The sequence below is a fragment of the Heterodontus francisci genome, chromosome 14, assembly GCF_036365525.1.
Source record: "Heterodontus francisci isolate sHetFra1 chromosome 14, sHetFra1.hap1, whole genome shotgun sequence".
NCBI classification, from domain to species: domain Eukaryota; kingdom Metazoa; phylum Chordata; class Chondrichthyes; order Heterodontiformes; family Heterodontidae; genus Heterodontus; species Heterodontus francisci.
The window spans coordinates 110,068,881-110,087,152 of NC_090384.1; the positions used below are offsets into that span (position 1 = coordinate 110,068,881).

The 18,272-nt window shown below is 46.6% G+C and overlaps 1 protein-coding gene across 3 annotated transcripts in view; it reads left to right on the top strand.

Moving 5' to 3' along the window:
• The window catches only part of LOC137377222 (synembryn-A-like), an 84,928-nt gene that overhangs the window by 25,145 nt on the left and 41,511 nt on the right, over positions 1-18,272 (top strand). For all 3 annotated transcript variants that reach the window (XM_068046760.1, XM_068046761.1, XM_068046762.1), the window contains exon 5: positions 9,282-9,432. In XM_068046760.1, the coding sequence (XP_067902861.1) occupies positions 9,282-9,432 (151 nt within the window). The remainder of the gene's footprint in view (positions 1-9,281; positions 9,433-18,272) is intronic.

Sequence of the window (18,272 nt, forward strand, 5' to 3'; positions counted from 1 at the left end):
ATCGACAGCCCTTCCCTTATCAATCAACTTTGTCACTTCCTCAAAGAATTCTATTAAGTTGGACTTCAGTTAAGGGACTTCAGTTAATCTGGAGAAACTGGGATTTTTCCCCTTAGAACAGAGAAGGTTAAGGGGAGATTTAATCAGGGCGTTCAAAATCAGAAAGGGTTTGGATCGAGTAAATAAAGAGAAACTGTTTCCAGTGCGGGAGGTTCGGTAACCAGAGGGACACAGATTTCAGATAATTGGCAAATGAACCAGAGGGGGAGGTGAGAAATTATTTCACATGGGGGCTTTAAGATTTGGAATGTGCTACGTGAATATTTTGAAACAGATTCTATTGGATTTTCAAAAGGCAATTACACATATATTTGAAGGGGAGAAATTTGCAGGGTAAAGTGCAGAGGGAGTGGGATTAATTGAATAGCTATTTCAAAGAGCTGGCTCACGCACGATGGGCTGAATGGCCTCCTTTTGTGCTGTAAGATGCTGTGATGCGAGATGTTATGCATGGACTTTCTATGAACATAAGAAATAGGAGCAGGAGTAGGCCACTCGGCCCCTCGAGCCTGCTTCGCCAATCAGATCACGCCTGATCTGATTGAGGCCTCAATTCCACTTTCCTGTCTGCCCCCCATAACCACTGACTTCCTTGTAAATCAAAACTCCAACTCAGCCTTGAATATATTCAATGATCCAGCCTCCACTGCTCTCTCACGACCCTCTGAGAGAAGAAATTCCTCCTCATCTCCGTCTTAAACAGGAGACCCCTTAATCTGAAACTGTGACCCCCTAGTTCTATATTTCCCCACATGGGCAAACATCCTCTCAGCATTTACCCTGTCAAACCCCCTCAGAATCTTAAGTAAAAACAAAGTGCCGGAAATACTCAGCAGGTCTGGCAGCATCTGTGGAGAGATTAACAGAGTTAATGTTTCAGGTCTGTGACCCTTCATCAGAACTGGCAGAGGTTTGAACAGTAATAGACTTTGAGCTGGTGCAAAGGGGGAGGGGGGAAGAAGAACAAAGGGAAGTTATGTGATCGGGCTGAGGGCAGGAGAGGTTAAATGACAGAGATGTTATGGAATAAACAGCAAAGGTAGAGGTAATTGTTGTTGTAAAAGACTCAGTCCAGAGAGAGTGTTAACGGCAGAACAATGAACAGCTCTGTCCAAAAGCAAAAACATGAAAAACAAATTTGAAGGTACATGGTTTAAAAATAAATGAATAAAAATGGCAGTCATGCTCTGAAGTTGTTGAACTCAATGTTGAGTCCAGAGGGCTGTAGAGTGCCTAATTGGAAGATGAGATGCTGCTTTTCGAGCTTGTGTTGATGTTCACCAGAACACTGCAGCAGGCCCAGGACAGAAATGTTGGTGTGGGAACAGGATGATGAATTAAAATGGCAAGCAACCGGAAGCTCAGGGTCAGGCTTGTGGACCGAGCGGAGGTGTCCCGCAAAGCAGTCACCCAGTCTGTGTTTGGTCTTCCCAATGTAGAGGCGATTGTATTGTGAGCAACGAACACAGTATACTAAACTGAAAGAAGTACCAGTAAATCACTGCTTCACCTGAAAGCAGTGTTTGGGGTCTTGGATAGTGAGGAGAGAGGAGGTAAATGGGCAGCTATTACACCTCCTGCGATTGCAGGGGAAGGTGCCGTGGGAAGGGGACGAGATGTCGGGGTAATGGAGGAGTGGACCAGGGTGTCCTGGAGGGAACGATCCCTTCAGAATGCTGCTATGGGAGAGGAGGGGAAGATGTGTTTGGTGGTGGCATCATGCTGGAAATGGCAGAGGATGATCATTTGGATTTCTGTCCTTGGCCTGCTGCAGTGTTCCAGTGAACATCAATACAAGCTTGAGGAACAGCACCTCATTTTCTAACTAGGCACTCTGCAGCCGTCTGGTTTCAACATTGAGTTTAGCTAATTCAGAGCGTGACTCCCATTTTAAAATTTTTTTATTCATTTATATTTCATAGAATCACAGAAAGAGGCCACTTGTCCCATCATGTCTGTACCAGCTGAAAAACAAGACACCCAGCCTAATCCCACCTTCCAGTATTTGGTCTGTAGTCATGCAGGTTACAGCAATTGAGGTGCATGTCCAGGCACCTTTTAAATGAGTTGAGGGTCTCTGCCTCAGCTACCCTTTCAGGCAATGAGTTCCAGACCGTCATCACCCTCTGAATGAAAAAAGTTTTCCTCATCTCTCCTCTAATCTTTCTACCAGTAACTTGAAATCTTTGCCCCCAGTCACTGACCGCTCTGCTCAGGTGAATAGACCCTTCACCTCCACTCTATCCAGGCCCCTCAAAATTTTGTACATTTCAATCAAATCTCCCCTCAGCCTTCTCTGTTCCAAGGAGAACAACCCCAGCCTATCCAATCTTTCCTCATAGCTGCATTTTTCCAGTCCTGGCAACATCATCTCCTTTGTACTCTCCTTTACATTCTTTATTTTGTTTTATATATTGGGTATTGGAGAGAGTACAGAAAAGATTCACGAGAATGGTTCCAGGGATGAGGAATTTCAGTTATGAAGATAGATTGGAGAAGTTAGGACTGTTTTCCTTGGAGAAGAGAAGGCTGAGAGGTGATTTGATAGAGGTATTCAAAATCATGAGGGGTCTGGACAGAGTAGATAGAGAGAAGCTGTTCCCACTCGTGAAAGGATAGAGAACGAGAGGGCACAGATTTAAAGTAATTGGTAAGAGAAGCAAAAGTGACATGAGGAAAAACTTTTTCATGCAGCAAGTGGTTAAGGTCAGGAATGCACTGCCTGAGAACGGGGTGGAGGCAGGTTCAATTGAAGCATTCAAAAGGGAATTAGACAGTTAAATGAAAAGGAAGAATGTGCAGGGTTATGGGGAGAAGGCAGGGGAATGGAACTGAGAGAATTGTTCTTTCAGAGAGCCGGTGCAGACACGATGGGCTGAATGGCCTCCTTCTGTGCTGTAACAACTCTGTGATTCTATTTTTTAATCATGTGTCTGTCTTAAACTTGTTTTTCAAGTTTTTACTTTCGGACAGAGCTGTTAATTATTCTGCCACTAACACTCTCTCTGGACAAATGTTTTTGTCATTTACTACAACTATTACCACTCCTTTTGCCTTTTGTTCTGTGACATCTTTATCGTTTAATCTCTCCTGCCCTATGCCCGATCACCTTTACTTTTGTTCTTCTTCCCCCCTCCCCCTACCACTTGCTTCAAACCTATTACATTTCTAACCATTGCCAGTTCTGATGAAGGGTCACTGACCTGAAACATTAACTCTGTTTCTCTCTCCACAGATGCTGCCAGACCTGCTGAGTATTTCCAGCACTTTGTTTTTATTTCAGATTTCCAGCATCAGCAGTATTTTGCTTTTTTATCCCCTCAGAATCTTATATGTTTCAATAAGATCACTTCTCAGCCTTCTAAACTCCAATGAGTATAGGCACAACCTGCTCAACCTTTCCCTGTAAAACAACACCTTCATCCCAGGAATCAATTTAGTGAACCTTCTCTGAACTGCTTGCAATGCAAGTCTGTACCTTCTTAAATAAGGAGACCTAAACTGTACACAGTACTCTAGGTGTGGCCTCACCAATGTCCTGTGCAGTTTTAGCAAGACTTCTCTACTTTTATACTCCATCCCCTTTGCATTAGCAAAACCTCCTATATTTATACAAGCTGGAATTCCACAGACCTGAGTCAGGCCCTGCTGACTAGGGAACCAATTCTAACTAGCTACTTAATTAACTAACTGTGCAGCTGACTAGCAGGCAGCTTCCATACCACTGACCAAGACCAAAAGAAACAACAATTCAACATTAAAGTTAAGTTAATTGCTAAATGAAAACTTGATTAGATTTTAGAAAGAAATCAACCCTTGAAATTTCCACACATACCAAATTCCCGAGTTAAGCACTCTGTCACGCAGCATTCAGTTGAGCCAAACTTTGTGCTACTTACTTGTTGGAAGACTTTTGTTAAAGTGCTGCACAAGAGACTCAGGTAAAGGTCAGTGTGTGGGGTGGGGAGGTCAGGGGTCAGGTACCAGATTGAATTGACGATGCATGTAAAACAGAAAAACTCAATCATCTTGAGAGCTCCAGCTGTTTCCCAGGATCCACAGCTTTCTGGGGGAGAGTGTTCCAGATTTCCATTCCGCTTTGTGTGAAGAAGTGCTTCCTGACATCACCCCTGAACTTCCTGGCTCTAATTTTAGGGTTATGCCCCTTTGTTCTGAACTCCCCACCCCCAGTCAGAGGACGTAGATTTTCTCTATCGATCCTATCAGATCCCATTATCATTTTAAAGATGTTGATCAGATCACCCCCACCACCCACCAGCTTTTTAAACTCGGAATACAAGCCCGGTTTACGTAAGCAGAGCTGTATACAGCTGAACAAGCCTGGTACAACCCCCCCACCCCTCTCCCGGGGTCACTGCTGGGATGGGTGAGCCCCTGGACTCAGAGCTGAGCCCACTTTTATTCTTGGTATCAATTAACAATTTGGACTTTGCGCTGGGAGAATAGTCTTTGAATTTGCAGACATGAAAGAAGCAGGTTTCACAGTGAAACAGTGTAAAATACTTCAGGAAAATATAGACAGTGGAATGGGCAGGCAGATGACAGGGGCAGTTTTATGTGGAGAAGTGTGAGGTATTAAAATTTGGGAGAAAAAGTAAGGACTGGGATCAAACACTCGACGAAAGACACTAAAGGGTGAAGATGAACAGAGATACCTCGGGTTCAAATAGACAATTCTCCAAAAGTGCGAGTGTCTGGAGATAAAGTTATAAAGTATTTGGGATTCAATAAATAGGGGCACAGTGTACGAGAGGTAATTATGAATTTGTACAAGGAAATGGTTAGGCCACAGAGAGTGACTGAGTGCAGAGAGAGAGAGCGAGAGAGGCGGGGGAACAGAGAGAGAGAGAGTGGCAGGGGAGAGAGAGAGAGAGAAAGGGGGGACAGTGAGAGAAAGAGAGAGAGAAGTGGGGACAGAGAGAGAGAGAGAGGCGGGGGACAGAGAAGAGAGAGAGAGACGGAGAACACAGAGAGAGAGCGAGAGAGGCAGGGACAGAGAGAGAGCACGAGAGAGGGAGAGAAGGCGGGGAACACAGAGAGAGGCGGGGAACACAGAGAGAGAGAGAGGCAGATGGAGTATAATGTGGGAAAGTGTGAAACTGTCCACATTGACAGGAAGAATAAAAAAAGAAGCATATTATCTAAATGGTGAGAGATTGCAGAGCTGAGAGATGCAGAGGGACCTGGGTGCCCCAGTGCATGAATCACAAAAGGTTCGTATGCAGGTACAACAAGTAATTAGTAAAGCTAATAGATATTATCGTTTAATAAAAGCAAAATACTGCGGATGCTGGAAATCTGAAATAAAAACAAGAAATGCTGGAAATACTCAGCAGGTCTGGCAGCATCTGTGGAGAGAGAAGCAGAGTTAACGTTTCAAGTCAGTGACCCTTCTTCAGAACTGGCAAATATTAGAAATGTAAAAGGTTATAAGCAAGTAAAGTGGGGGTGGGGCAAGAGATAACAAAGGAGAAGGTGTAGATAGGACAGAGAGTCACAGAATAGCTGACCAGAGGGTCATGGAGCAAAGGCAAACAATATGTTAATGGTGTGTTGAAAGACAAAGCATTAGTACAGATAGGGTGTTAATGGACTGAAAATTGAACAGCTGCAAGTACAAATATGGAAAAAACAGTGGGTAAGCAAACTGAACAGACTAAGATGAAGTAAAACAAAATAAACACAAAAAAAAATTTTTTAAAGGAAAAAGAAAAAAATAACTAAAAATAAAAGTAAAGTGGGGGGCCTGTCATGCTCTGAAATGATTGAACTCAATGTTCAGTCCGGCAGGCTGTAGTGTGCCTAATTGGTAAATGAGATGCTGTTCCTCGAGCTTGTGTTGATGTTCACTGGAACACTGCAGCAATCCCAGGACAGAGATATCGTTTATCGCGAGGGGAATTGAATACAAAAGTAGGGAGGTTATGCTTCAGCTATACAGGGCATTGGAAAGACCACATCTGGAGTACTGTGTACAGTACTGGTCTCCTTATTTAAGGAAGGATGTAAATGTGTTGGAGGCAGTACAGAGAAGGTTTACTAGACTAATACCTGGAATGGGTGGGCTGTCTTATGAGGAAAGATTGGACAGGCTAGGCTTGTATCCGCTGGAATTTAGAAGAGTAAGAGGTGACTTGATTGAAATATATAAGATCCTGAGGGGTCTTGACAGGGTGGATGTGGAAAGGATGTTTCCCCTTGTGGGAGAATCTAGAACTAGGGGTCACTGTTTAAAAATAAGGGGTCGCCCATTTAAGACAGAGATAAGGAGAATTTTTTTCTCTCAGAGGATCGTGAGTCTTTGGAATTCTCTTCCTCAAAAGGCGGTGGAAGCAGAGTCTTTGAATATTTTTAAGGCAGAGGTAGATAGATTCTTCATAAGCAAGGGGGTGAAAGGTTATTGGGAGTAGGTGGAAATGTGGAGTAATCAGTTCAGCCATGAACTTATTGAATGGTGGAGCAGACTCGAGGGGCCGAGTGGCCTACTCCTACTCCTAATTGGTAGTTTGTATGCATTATAGAATGGACATTAAAGACAGGAAGTGCACAGTGTAGCTTCACTAGGATGGGACAGAAACTAAAGCCTGAAGTTATCTGGGACCTCAGACTGCTGGCTGTCTGTAACCAACGGTGAACTGTCACTGAGTGTGCTGTTAAAGTGGGCACCATGTCCGTGGATATCTGAGAGTTGTAAAATGGCAGGAATTTCAGGTGACTTCAGTTGTGTGAGAAATGCAGAGTTCTGCAATCTCGTCAGTCAGGGTTAATTAACCTCTGCTTACCTTTGCTTGGATTTTTGTAACTCTAGAGAACTGCAGGATATTAGACTGAGGCACTGCAGTTTGTCACAGGACTGATATTCCTCAGCCTGATGCAGGTTTCAGTGAATTGATATTTCCCGCAGTCCCGGGTTGATGTCACTCAGTCCACCCCCAGCTCCCAAGTCGGATGCTGAACCATGGGTTTAATTTCTTCTGGTTTGTGTTACTTTCCTTTGTTAGGTTATTTTAACCAATTGTTAACCAGTTTTAAGTAAACAGGTAAAAAGAGCTTGCTAGTTAATAGTAACCAGTGCACTGGTACAGGAGTGAGAGTGAGAACGTGCAAGATTATCCCACTGGTCAGATCTAAAACATTGTCCCTTTGGTGGTTACTGTCCCTGCTCTTGTAAATCTGTAGCAAGCAGGACCTCAGAGGTAGTAATCTCCAGATTACCAGCAGTACCAGGTGCTGTGAGTATAGAAAGAGGAGAATGTGTGGCTGGAGAGACAGTGCAGGAGGGAGAGCTTTAGATTCCTGGGATGTTGGGACTGGTTCTGTATCTCTCTATGACTCTATGGTTCTGTAACCAATCTATGATTCTATAGCACAGGAGGAGGCCATTCAGCCCATCATGTCTGTGCTGTTTCTTTGAAAGAGCTATCCAATTAATCCCTCTCCCCTGCTCTTTCCCCTTGACCCTGTAAAGTATTCCTTCTCCCAGTATCCTGACCAACAATCATTCATCAACCAACACTTACAAAAAGTTGACTCTCTGGGAAAACATGGAGAGAAATGATAATCGGTTATAATAGACCTGCAGAGAAAGACAAACCTACAAAACACATCACAATGAAAACTATAATTGGAAAGGCCGGCTGGGGTGGAGATAATATGGGTAGATATTAGCATGTGTGTGAGCTGAGTGTGTGACAGTGGGTGTGAGCTGGGTGTGTGACAGTGGGTGTGAGTTGAGCATGAGCTAGGTGTGTGACAGTGGGTGTGAGCTGAGTGGAGTGTGTGACTGTGGGTGTGAGCTGACGGTGCGACACTGGATGTGAGCTTGGTGTGAGTTGGGTGTGTGATAGTAGATGTGTGACAGTGGGTATGAGTTGAGTGTGTGACAGTGCGTGTGTGACAGTGGGTGTGAGCTGGGTGTGTGACAGTGAGTGTGAGTTGAGCATGAGCTGGGTGTGTGACTGTGGGTGTGAGCTGAGCATGAGCTGGGTGTGTGACAGTGGGTGTGTGACAGTGGATGTGAGCTGAGTGTGCAACAGCGGGCGTGAGATGGGTGAGTGACAGTGGGTGTGAACTGAGCGTGAGCTGGGTGTGACAGTGGGTGTGTGACAGTGGATGTGTGACAGTGCGTGTGAGCTGGATGTATGACAGTGCGTGTGAGCTGGGTGTGAGTTGAGCGTAAGCTGGGTGTGTGAAAGTGGGTGTGAGCTGGGTGTGTGACAGTGATTGCGTGACAGTGGGTGTGAGCTGGATGTGTGACAGTGCTTGTGTGACAGCGGATGTGAGCTGGGTGTGAGTTGAGTGTTTGACGGTGCATGTGTGACAGTGGGTGTGAGCTGGGTGTGGGATGGTGGGTGTGAGCTGGGTGTGTGACAGTGGGTGTGAGCTGAGTGTGTGACATGGGGTGTGAGCTGGGTGTGTGACGGGGTGTGAGCTGGGTGTGTGACAGTGGGTGTGAGCTGGGTGTGTGACAGTGGGTGTGAGCTGAGTGTGAGCTGGGTGTATGATGGTGGATGTGAGCTGGGTGCGTGACGGTGGGTGCGTGACGGTGGGTGTGAGCTGGGTGTGTGACAGTGGGTGTGAGCTGAGTATGACGGTGGGTGTGTGACGGTGGGTGTGAGCTGGGTGTGTGACAGTGGGTGTGAGCTGAGTGTGATGGTGGGTGTGAGCTGAGTGTGAGACAGTGGGTGCGTGACGGTGGGTGTGAGCTGGGTGTGTGACAGTGGGTGTGAGCTGAGTGTGATGGTGGGTGTGAGCTGAGTGTGAGACAGTGGGTGCGTGACGGTGGGTGTGAGCTGGGTTTGTGACAGTGGGTGTGAGCTGAGTGTGACGGTGGGTGTGTGACGGTGGGTGTGAGCTGGGTGTGTGACAGTGGGTGTGAGCTGAGTGTGACGGTGGGTGTGTGACGGTGGGTGTGAGCTGAGTGTGAGACAGTGGGTGTGAGACAGTGGGTGTGAGACAGTGGGTGCGTGACGGTGGGTGTGAGCTGGGTGTGTGACAGTGGGTGTGAGCTGAGTGTGACGGTGGGTGTGAGCTGGGTGTGTGACAGTGGGTGTGAGCTGGGTGTGTGACGGTGGGTGTGTGACGGTGGGTGTGAGTTGAGTGTGAGCTTGGTGTGTGATGGTGGGTGTGTGACAGTGGGTGTGAGTTGAGTGTGAGCTGAGTGACCCCTCCCTCCACTTGTTTCCTGTTTGTTTTTGCAGTCACACGGTGAACCTGTTGGGGAATCTGCCCCTGATGTGTTTGGATGTCTTGCTCACTCCCAGAGTCCAGCTGGGCTCTGTCGAGTATCTGGGAATGAACATGGATGCTGTCAATTTGCTCCTGGAATTCTTGGAGAAGAGATTGGATCGGGTGAGTCTCGGAATTCCAAGATCCATCGAAATACTGGACAGGTTTCCAGGAATTAACATTCCCAATGCAGAGCGCCATGTACCGGGAACGGAATTGCACAGGGATTGGGGCTCCGGGTTTCAGGAATGGGATTGGTAATCAGAGATTAGGGATCTCTTCTCTTCTCTCCACTTCCCTGGAAAGCTGCAGCTATTTGCTGCTCTCACTGCCTTTAGACTGTCAGAGCTGTTACTCTGCAGAATCCCTGTGCTTATCTCTGGCCTGAGAGGGGACACAGTCTCTTGTTCTTGATCTCACACTCACACACTTTCACTGTATTCATTGTGAAGCTGCAACAGTCAGAGTCTGTGCTTCCAGCGAGGGAGGCTTTGTATTGATTTACACAACAGTTGTGAGGCTATTGCACTGTTGCAGGCCTCACTGTTAACAGGTAAAGCATTACAGGTTATTGTTCTCTGATGTGTCTCTCTGTTCGTTACTCCATTGGGGTTCGGCCCCCACTGTTTAGAAGCTGTTTCCAATCTATCTTGCACTGAAGAATTTAGGTGCAGCAGCACTGAGATAGATCAATTTAAAGATGACTTGTTGATATGTTCACTCGTCTGATCCACTGACCTGGCTGAATTCAGTCTCTGCTGATGGGTGTGGACTGCAGCTGTGGCTCAGTTGGTAGCACATACTTCTGAGTCACAAAGGTCCGGGTTCAAGTCCCACTCCAGGGCTTCAACACAAAAATCAAGGCTGACACTCCAGGGTCAGTACTGAGGGAGTGCTGCACTGTCGGAGAGTCAGTACTGAGGAAGTGCTGCACTGTTGGAGGGTCAGTACTGAGGAAGTGCTGCACTATCGGAGGGTCAGTATTGAGGGCGGGCTGCACTGTCGGAGATTCAGTACTGAGGGAGTGCTGCAGTGTGGGAGGGTCAATACTGAGGGAGTGCTGCACTGTGGGAGGGTCAGTACTGAGGGAGTGCTGCACTGTCGGAGGGTCAATACTGAGGAAGTGCTGCACTGTGGGAGGGTCAGTACTGAGGGAGTGCTGCACAGTTGGAGGGCCAGTACTGAGGGAGTGCTGCACAGTCGGAGGGTCAGTACTGAGGAAGTGCTGCACTGTCGGAGGGTCAGTACTGAGGGAGTGCTGCACTGTCGGAGGGTCAGTACTGAGGGAGTGTTTCAGTCGGAGGGTCAGTACTGAGGGAGTGCTGCACTGTGGGTGGGTCAGTACTGAGGGAGTGCTGCACAGTCGGAGGGTCAGTACTGAGGGAGTGCTGCACAGTCGGAGGGTCAGTACTGAGGAAGTGCTGCACAGTCGGAGGGTCAGTACTGAGGGAGTGCTGCACTGTCGGAGGGTCAGTACTGAGGGAGTGCTGCACAGTCGGAGGGTCAGTACTGAGGGAGTGCTGCACTGTGGGTGGGTCAGTATTGAGGGAGTGCTGCACAGTTGGAGGGTCAGTACTGAGGGAGTGCTGCACTGTGGGTGGGTCAGTACTGAGGGAGTGCTGCACAGTTGGAGGGTCAGTACTGAGGGAGTGCTGCACAGTCGGAGGGTCAGTACTGAGGGAGTGCTGCACAGTCGGAGGGTCAGTACTGAGGGAGTGCTGCACAGTCGGAGGGTCAGTACTGAGGGAGTGCTGCACTGTCGGAGGGTCAGTGCTGAGGGAGTGCTGCACTGTCGGAGGGTCAGTAACCTGTTGGCGGCGCAGTAGTTAGCACCGCAGCCTCACAGCTCCAGCGACCCGGATTCAATTCTGGGTACTGCCTGTGTGGAGTTTGCAAGTTCTCCCTGTGTCTGCGTGGGTTTTCTCCGGGTGCTCCGGTTTCCTCCCACAGCCAAAGGCTTGCTGGTTGATAGGTAAATTGGCTATTGTAAATTGCCCCTAGTGTAGGTAGTGGTTGGAGAATTGAAGGAAGGTGGGAATGTGGTCGGGAATATGGAATTAATGTAGGATTAGTATAAATGGGTGGTTGATGGTCGGCACAGACTCAGTGGGCCGATGGGCCTGTTTCAGTGCTGTATGTCTCTATGACTCTATCAGCCATGATCATAATGAATGGCGGAGCAGGCCTGAAGGGCCGAATGGCCTACTCCTGCCCCTCGTTTCTATGTTTGATTGAGAAACTGACTGTGGGCCTTCACTGACACATTCATGGGATGTGGGCATCACTGGCTGGGCCAGCATTTATTGCCCATCCCTAATTGCCCTTGAGAAGGTGGTGGTGAGCTGCCTTCTTGAACCGCTGCAGTCCATGTGGGGTAGGTACACCCACAGTGCTGTTAGAGAATTCCAGGATTTTGACCCAGCAACAGTGAAGGAACGGCAATATAGTTCAAAGTCCGGATGGTGTGTAGAGGAGAGCTTGGAGTCGATAAATGTGATGCTCACTATATAGTGTTGATAATTTATGAATCTCTATGGGGTAGATTCTCATCTCTGATGCCGAGAGATAATCTGTCTGAGTGATATCCTGTCTGTAAAACAGTGGTTACAAAAGGTGCTATTTTAACCGAGTGTCTCACTGGTCCGAATTTCTCAGAACAACCCCAGCTTCTCCAACCTAACCTTGCAGCTAAAAATCCCTCTTCCCTGAAACAGTTCTGGTAAATCGACTCTGCACCCTCTAAAGGACCCTCCCATCCTTCCTACAGTGTGGTGACCAGAACTGGACGCTGTACTCTAGTTGGGGCCTAACCAGAGCTTTAGAAATGTTCAGCATAATTTCCCTGCTTTTGCACTCATTACCTCTGTTATGAAGCCCAAGATCCCATATGCTTTCTGAAGAGGCTTCTGCAGATTATGAGATGGTAAAAAAGGCTATTCTCGCTGTGTATGAGTTAGTCCCTGAAGCTTACCGTCAGAAGTTTAGGAATTTACGGAGATTGACTGGGCAGACATATTTAGAATTTGAGAGGGTGAAGCAAATGAATTTTGACCGTTGGATGCGGGTATTAAAGATGGAAACCACATATGAGAACCTTTGAGAATTGATTCTCTTAGAAGAGTTTAAAAACTCCATTCCTTCAGTAGTGAGAACTCATTTAGATAACCTGAAAGTTTTGAAAGCTGGGCAAGCAGCAGAGATTGCTGATGATTTTGAGCTTGTGAATAAGCCAACCTATTTTGTCCGTCACCCACATAAACCCGAGAAGGATAGAGAGTGGGAGAGTGAAAGGAAGGCAAGTAGTCGGGGACGAGCAGGAACAGCTGGGAATGCCCCAGGATCACCTCCTCAGGTCCGAAAGGCTGAGGGTAGAAGTGAGGTTCGCAAGTCTAAGTATTATCATTGCCACTAAATGGGTCATCTTCGTTCAGAGTGCTGGAAATTGCGAGGTAAACCCACAGGACCTGTTGGGGTACACAAAGATAATGCAGAGGAAAAGACTCTGACTGAGAGTATAGCAGACCAGGCTATAGCTTTAACAGCAGCTGTGACTGTGAAACCAGATACTAAAACTAAGAGGAAGCAGAGGTTAAGAATAAAATGCCTGAGAGTTACAATGATTTTTTGCAAAGGGCAGAATCACAGAATAATACAGTGCAGAAGAGGCCCTTCGGCCCATCGAGTCTGCACCGATGCATTAAAGACACCTGACCTGTCTACCTAATCCCATTTGCCAGCACTTGGCCCATAGCTTTGAATGTTATGATGTGCCAAGTACTCATCCAGGTACCTTTTAAAGGATGTGAGGCAACCTGCCTCTACCACCCTCCCAGGCAGGGCATTCCCGACCGTCACCACCCTCTGGGTGAAAAAGTTCTTCCTCAAATCCCCCTTAAACCTCCTCTCCCTCACCTTAAACTTGTGACCCCTCGTAACTGACCCTTCAACTAAGGGGAACAGCTGCTCCCTATCCACCCTGTCCATGCCCCTCATAATCTTGTACACCTCGATCAGGTCACCCCTCAGTCTTCTCTGCTCCAGCGAAAACAACCCAAACCTATCCAACCTCTCTTCGTAGCTTAAATGTTCCATCCCAGGCAACATCCTGGTGAATCGCCTCTGCACCCCCTCCAATGCAATCACATCCTTCCTATAATGTGGCGACCAGAATTGCACACAGTACTCCAGCTGTGGCCTTACCAAAGTTCTGTACAACTCCAACATGACCTCCCTGCTTTTGTAATCTATGCCTCGATTGATAAAGGCAAGTGTCCCATATGTCTTTTTCACCACCCTAATAACCTGCTCTTCTGCCTTCAGAGATCTATGGACAAACACGCCAAGGTCCCTTTGTTCCTCGGAACTTCCCAGTGTCAGGCCATTCATTGAATACTTCCATGTCACATTACTCCTTCCAAAGTGTATCACCTCACACTTTTCAGGGTTAAATTCCATCTGCCACTTTTCTGCCCATTTGACCATCCCGTCTATATCTTCCTGTAACCTAAGACACTCAACCTCACTGTTAACCACTTGGCCAATCTTTGTGTTATCCGCGAACTTACTGATCCTATCCCCCACATAGTCATCTATGTTGTTGATATAAATGACAAACAATAGGGGCCCCAGCACAGATCCCTGTGGTACGCCACTGGACACTGACTTCCAGTCACTAAAACAGCTGTCTGTCATCACTCTCTGTCTCCTACAGCTAAGCCAATTTTGAATCCACCTTATCAAGTTACCTTGTATCCCATGTGCATTTGCTTTCTTGGTAAGTCTCCCATGTGGGACCTTGTCAAAGGCTTTGCTGAAATCCATGTAAACTACATCAACTGCACTACCCTCATCTACACACCTGGTCACATGCTCAAAAAATTCAATCAAATTTGCTAGGCATGACCTCCCTCTGACAAAGCCATGCTGACTATTCCTAATCAAATTTTGCCTCTCCAAGTGGAGATAGATTCTCTCCTTCAGAATTTTCTCCAATAGTTTCCCTACCACTGACGTGAGACTCATTGGTCTGTAGTTCCCTGGCTTATCTCTACAACCTTTCTTAAATAGTGGGACCACATTAGCTGTTCTCCAGTTCTCTGGCACCTCCCCCGTGGCCAGAGAGGAATTAAAAATTAGGGTCAGAGCCCCTGCAATCTCCACCCTCGCCTCCCACACCATCCTGGGATACAAATTAGATTAGAGATACAGCACTGAAACAGGCCCTTCGGCCCACCGAGTCTGTGCCGAACATCAACCACCCATTTATACTAATCCTGCACTAATCCCATATTCCTACCAAACATCCCCACCTGTCCCTATATTTCCCTACCACCTACCTTTACTAGTGACAATTTATAATGGCCAATTTACCTATCAACCTGCAAGTCTTTTGGCTTGTGGGAGGAAACCGGAGCACCCGGAGAAAACCCACGCAGACACAGGGAGAACTTGCAAACTCCACACAGGCAGTACCCGGAATCGAACCCGGGTCCCTGGAGCTGTGAGGCTGCGGTGCTAACCACTGTGCCACTGTGCCGCCCCTATCGTCCAGACCTGGAGATTTGTCCACTTTTAAGCCTTCCAAAACCTCCAATACCTTGTCACTCCCTATGACAATTTGCTCAAGAACCTCACAGTCTCTCTCTCGAAGTTCCATATCTACATCCTCATTCTCTTGGGTGAAGACAGATGTGAAGTATTCGTTCAACACTACACTTTCTGTACTCCACTAACGCTTCCATTGATATGCTCTCCTTGTATTTGCTAAAAGCCTCTCTTTTCCTTCTCATCGTACCCGGAATGTTTCTGGTCATCCATGGTTCTCTGGGCTTGTTGCTCCTACCTATTACCTTAGAGGGAACATGTTGGGCCTGTACCCTCCCCAATTCCTTTTTGAATGCCCCCCACTGCTCTTCTATAGATTTTCCAACAAGTAACTCTTACCAGTCTACCTTGGCCAGATCCTGCCTTATTTTACTAAAATTCGCTCTCCCCCAATCCAAAACCTTTTTTTGCAACTTGTCTATTTCTTTCTCCATAACCAGCTTAAATTGTACCATGTTGTGGTCGCTATCACCAAAATGCACCCCCACCAACACATCAACCACCTGTCCGGCTTCATTCCCCAGAATTAGGTCCAGCACTGCACCCTCCCTTGTTGGATCCTCTGCATATTGAGCTAAAACGTTCTCCTGTATACATTTTAAGAACTCTGCTCCATCTAAGCCCTTAACACGATGACTATCCCAATTAATGTTGGGAAAGTTGAAATCACCTAATATAATTACCCTATTATTTTTACACACCTCTGCAAATTGCGCACATATTTGCTCCTCAATTTCCCGTAACTCCGTATCCGGTAAGTGAGGCAGGAAAACCTATCATTATACTCAGGGATACAGGAGAAACCCAAACACTCTTGCTGGGGAAAGATATAAGGGTTTCCACCAGAGAATGCCTTGAACGCTAAAGTTTTTGTTCATGGGATTGGCGGGATGGGTATGCCCGTACCTTTGTATAAAGTATGCCTAGAGAGTGATTTAATATCTGGCGTAGTAACTGTAGGTGTTGTCCACAGTTTACCAGTAAAGGGAATTGATCTACTCCTAGGAAATGATTTGGCTGGATCAAAAGTATCAGTTTCTCCTATAGATCATAAGAACTAGGAGCAGGAGTAGGCCGTCCGGCCCCTCGAGCCTGCTCCGCCATTCAATAAGATCATGGCTGATCTTTTTGTGGACTCAGATCCACTTACCCGCGCTCTCACCGTATCCCTTAATTCCTTTATTGTTCAAAAAGATATCTACCTTAGCTTTAAAAACATTTACTGAAGAAGCATCGACTACTTCACTGGGCAAGGAATTCCATAGATATCTTATCTATTCCCTTCATGATTTTATATGTTTCTATAAGATCCCCCCTCATTCTTCTGAATTCCAATGAATATAATCCCAATCTACTCAGTCTCTCCTCATAAGCCAACCCCCTCAACTCCGGAATCAACCTAGTGAACCTCCTCTGCACCCTGTCCAGTGCCAGTATATCCTTTCTCAAGTAAGGAGACCAAAACTGCACACAGTACTCCAGGTGCGGCCTCACCAGTACCTTGTACAGCTGCAACATAACCTCTCTGCTTTTAAACTCAATCCCTTTAGCAATGAAGGACAAAATTCCATTTGCCTTCCTAATTACTTGCTGTACCTGCAGACCAACCTTCTGCGATTCATGCACAAGGACACCCAGGTCCCTCTGCATAGCAGCATGCTGCAACTTTTTACCATTCAAGTAATAATCCTTTTTACTGTTACTCCTACCGAAATGAATGACTTCACATTTATTAACATTGTATTCCATCTGCCAGACCTTTGCCCACTCACTCAATGTATCTATGTTCCTCTGCAAAGTTTCACAGTCATCTGCACACTTTGCTCTGCCACTCATCTTAGTGTCATCTGCAGACTTTGACACCCTACACGTGGTCCCCAACTCCAAATCATCTATATAAATTGTAAATAATTGCGGTCCCAACACCGATCCCTGAGGCACACCACTAGTGACTGATTGCCAACCAGAATAGCACTCATTTATCCCCACTCTCTGCTTCCTGTTAGTTGCAGGGGAACCAAGTGAAATTGAGGAAACGGAGCAATTACAGGAACAGGTTCTGGGAATATTTCCTGCGTGTGTAGTTACCCGAGCAATGGCCTAACAGAATCCATTGTCGGAGGTAAAATGGGCACCACAAATAGATAGCCAAGTATCTGAAACCTTATTTGGGGATTTAGATAATCCAAATAAGATGTTTAACAGATCGTCTATCATTGCAGCACAGCAAGCAGATCCAGAGATCTACCAAATAGCACAGGCGGCTCTGTCAGAAGCTGAGGTGAAAGGAGTTCCGGAAGGATATTATATGGCAAATGGGGTTTTGAGGAGGAAATGGAGACTGTCTCATAGACCTGCCGATGAAGACTGGACAGTTGTTGAACAGATAGTGGTACCACCTAAATATCAACAAGGATTATTAAGGTTGGCACATGACATTCCTTTTGCAGGACATAGGGGAATTCGGAAGACCAAATCACACATAAGCAAACATTATTACTGGCCGGGTCTTACAAAGGATGTGAGACAATTTTGTAAGGTATGCCACACCTGTCAAACGGTGGGAAAACCACAACCTACCATAAAACCAGGGGATGAGGTATTAGTGTTGTTACCATCATCGGGAGAACCAGTGAAAGCAGGGTTCAGTGGCCCATATAGAGAGATCAAAAGAGTGGGGAAGGTAGATTACTTGATTGACACCCCTGATTGCCGGATGAAGAACCAGTTGTGTCACATTAATATGTTCAAACAATATTACCACAGGGAGGAGGATAAACCAGTACAGGTATGTCAGGTAATCGGGACTGTGGAGCAGGAAAAGGATAGTGAGGATGAGGCAGAACTAGGCCTAGTAAATTCTCAGATTCAACCTCCAACTATCAGATCAGTGAATACAGAATTACTAGGAAAATTAAACCATAGGCTTTTACACTTAGAGGCAAAACGGCGTGAAGTCCTAACCAGGGTTTTCACAACGTTTCAACAAGTTTGTAGGAATAAGCCAGGATGTACAACCTTAGCCGCACATGATGTGGGTATAGGGGGAACCATTCCTTTAAAACAACATCCTTGTTGCTTAGATCCAGACAGACAGGTCCAAGTGGAAGCAGAGGTACAATGCATGCTGAAGGGCAGCTTAGATGAACCTAGTCAGGACAGCTGGAATTCGCGAATGGTCTTGATGACTAAACTTGGTGGGACGGCTCAAACTTGCATAGACTCTAGAAAGGTCACTGTGGTAAGGAAGGCAGACTCCTACCCGAATTCTCATTTAAAGGACTATATGGACAGAGTGGGCAACACAATGTGTCTTAAAGAGACAGACGGAACACAAAGAGACGGAACACAAAAGTCCG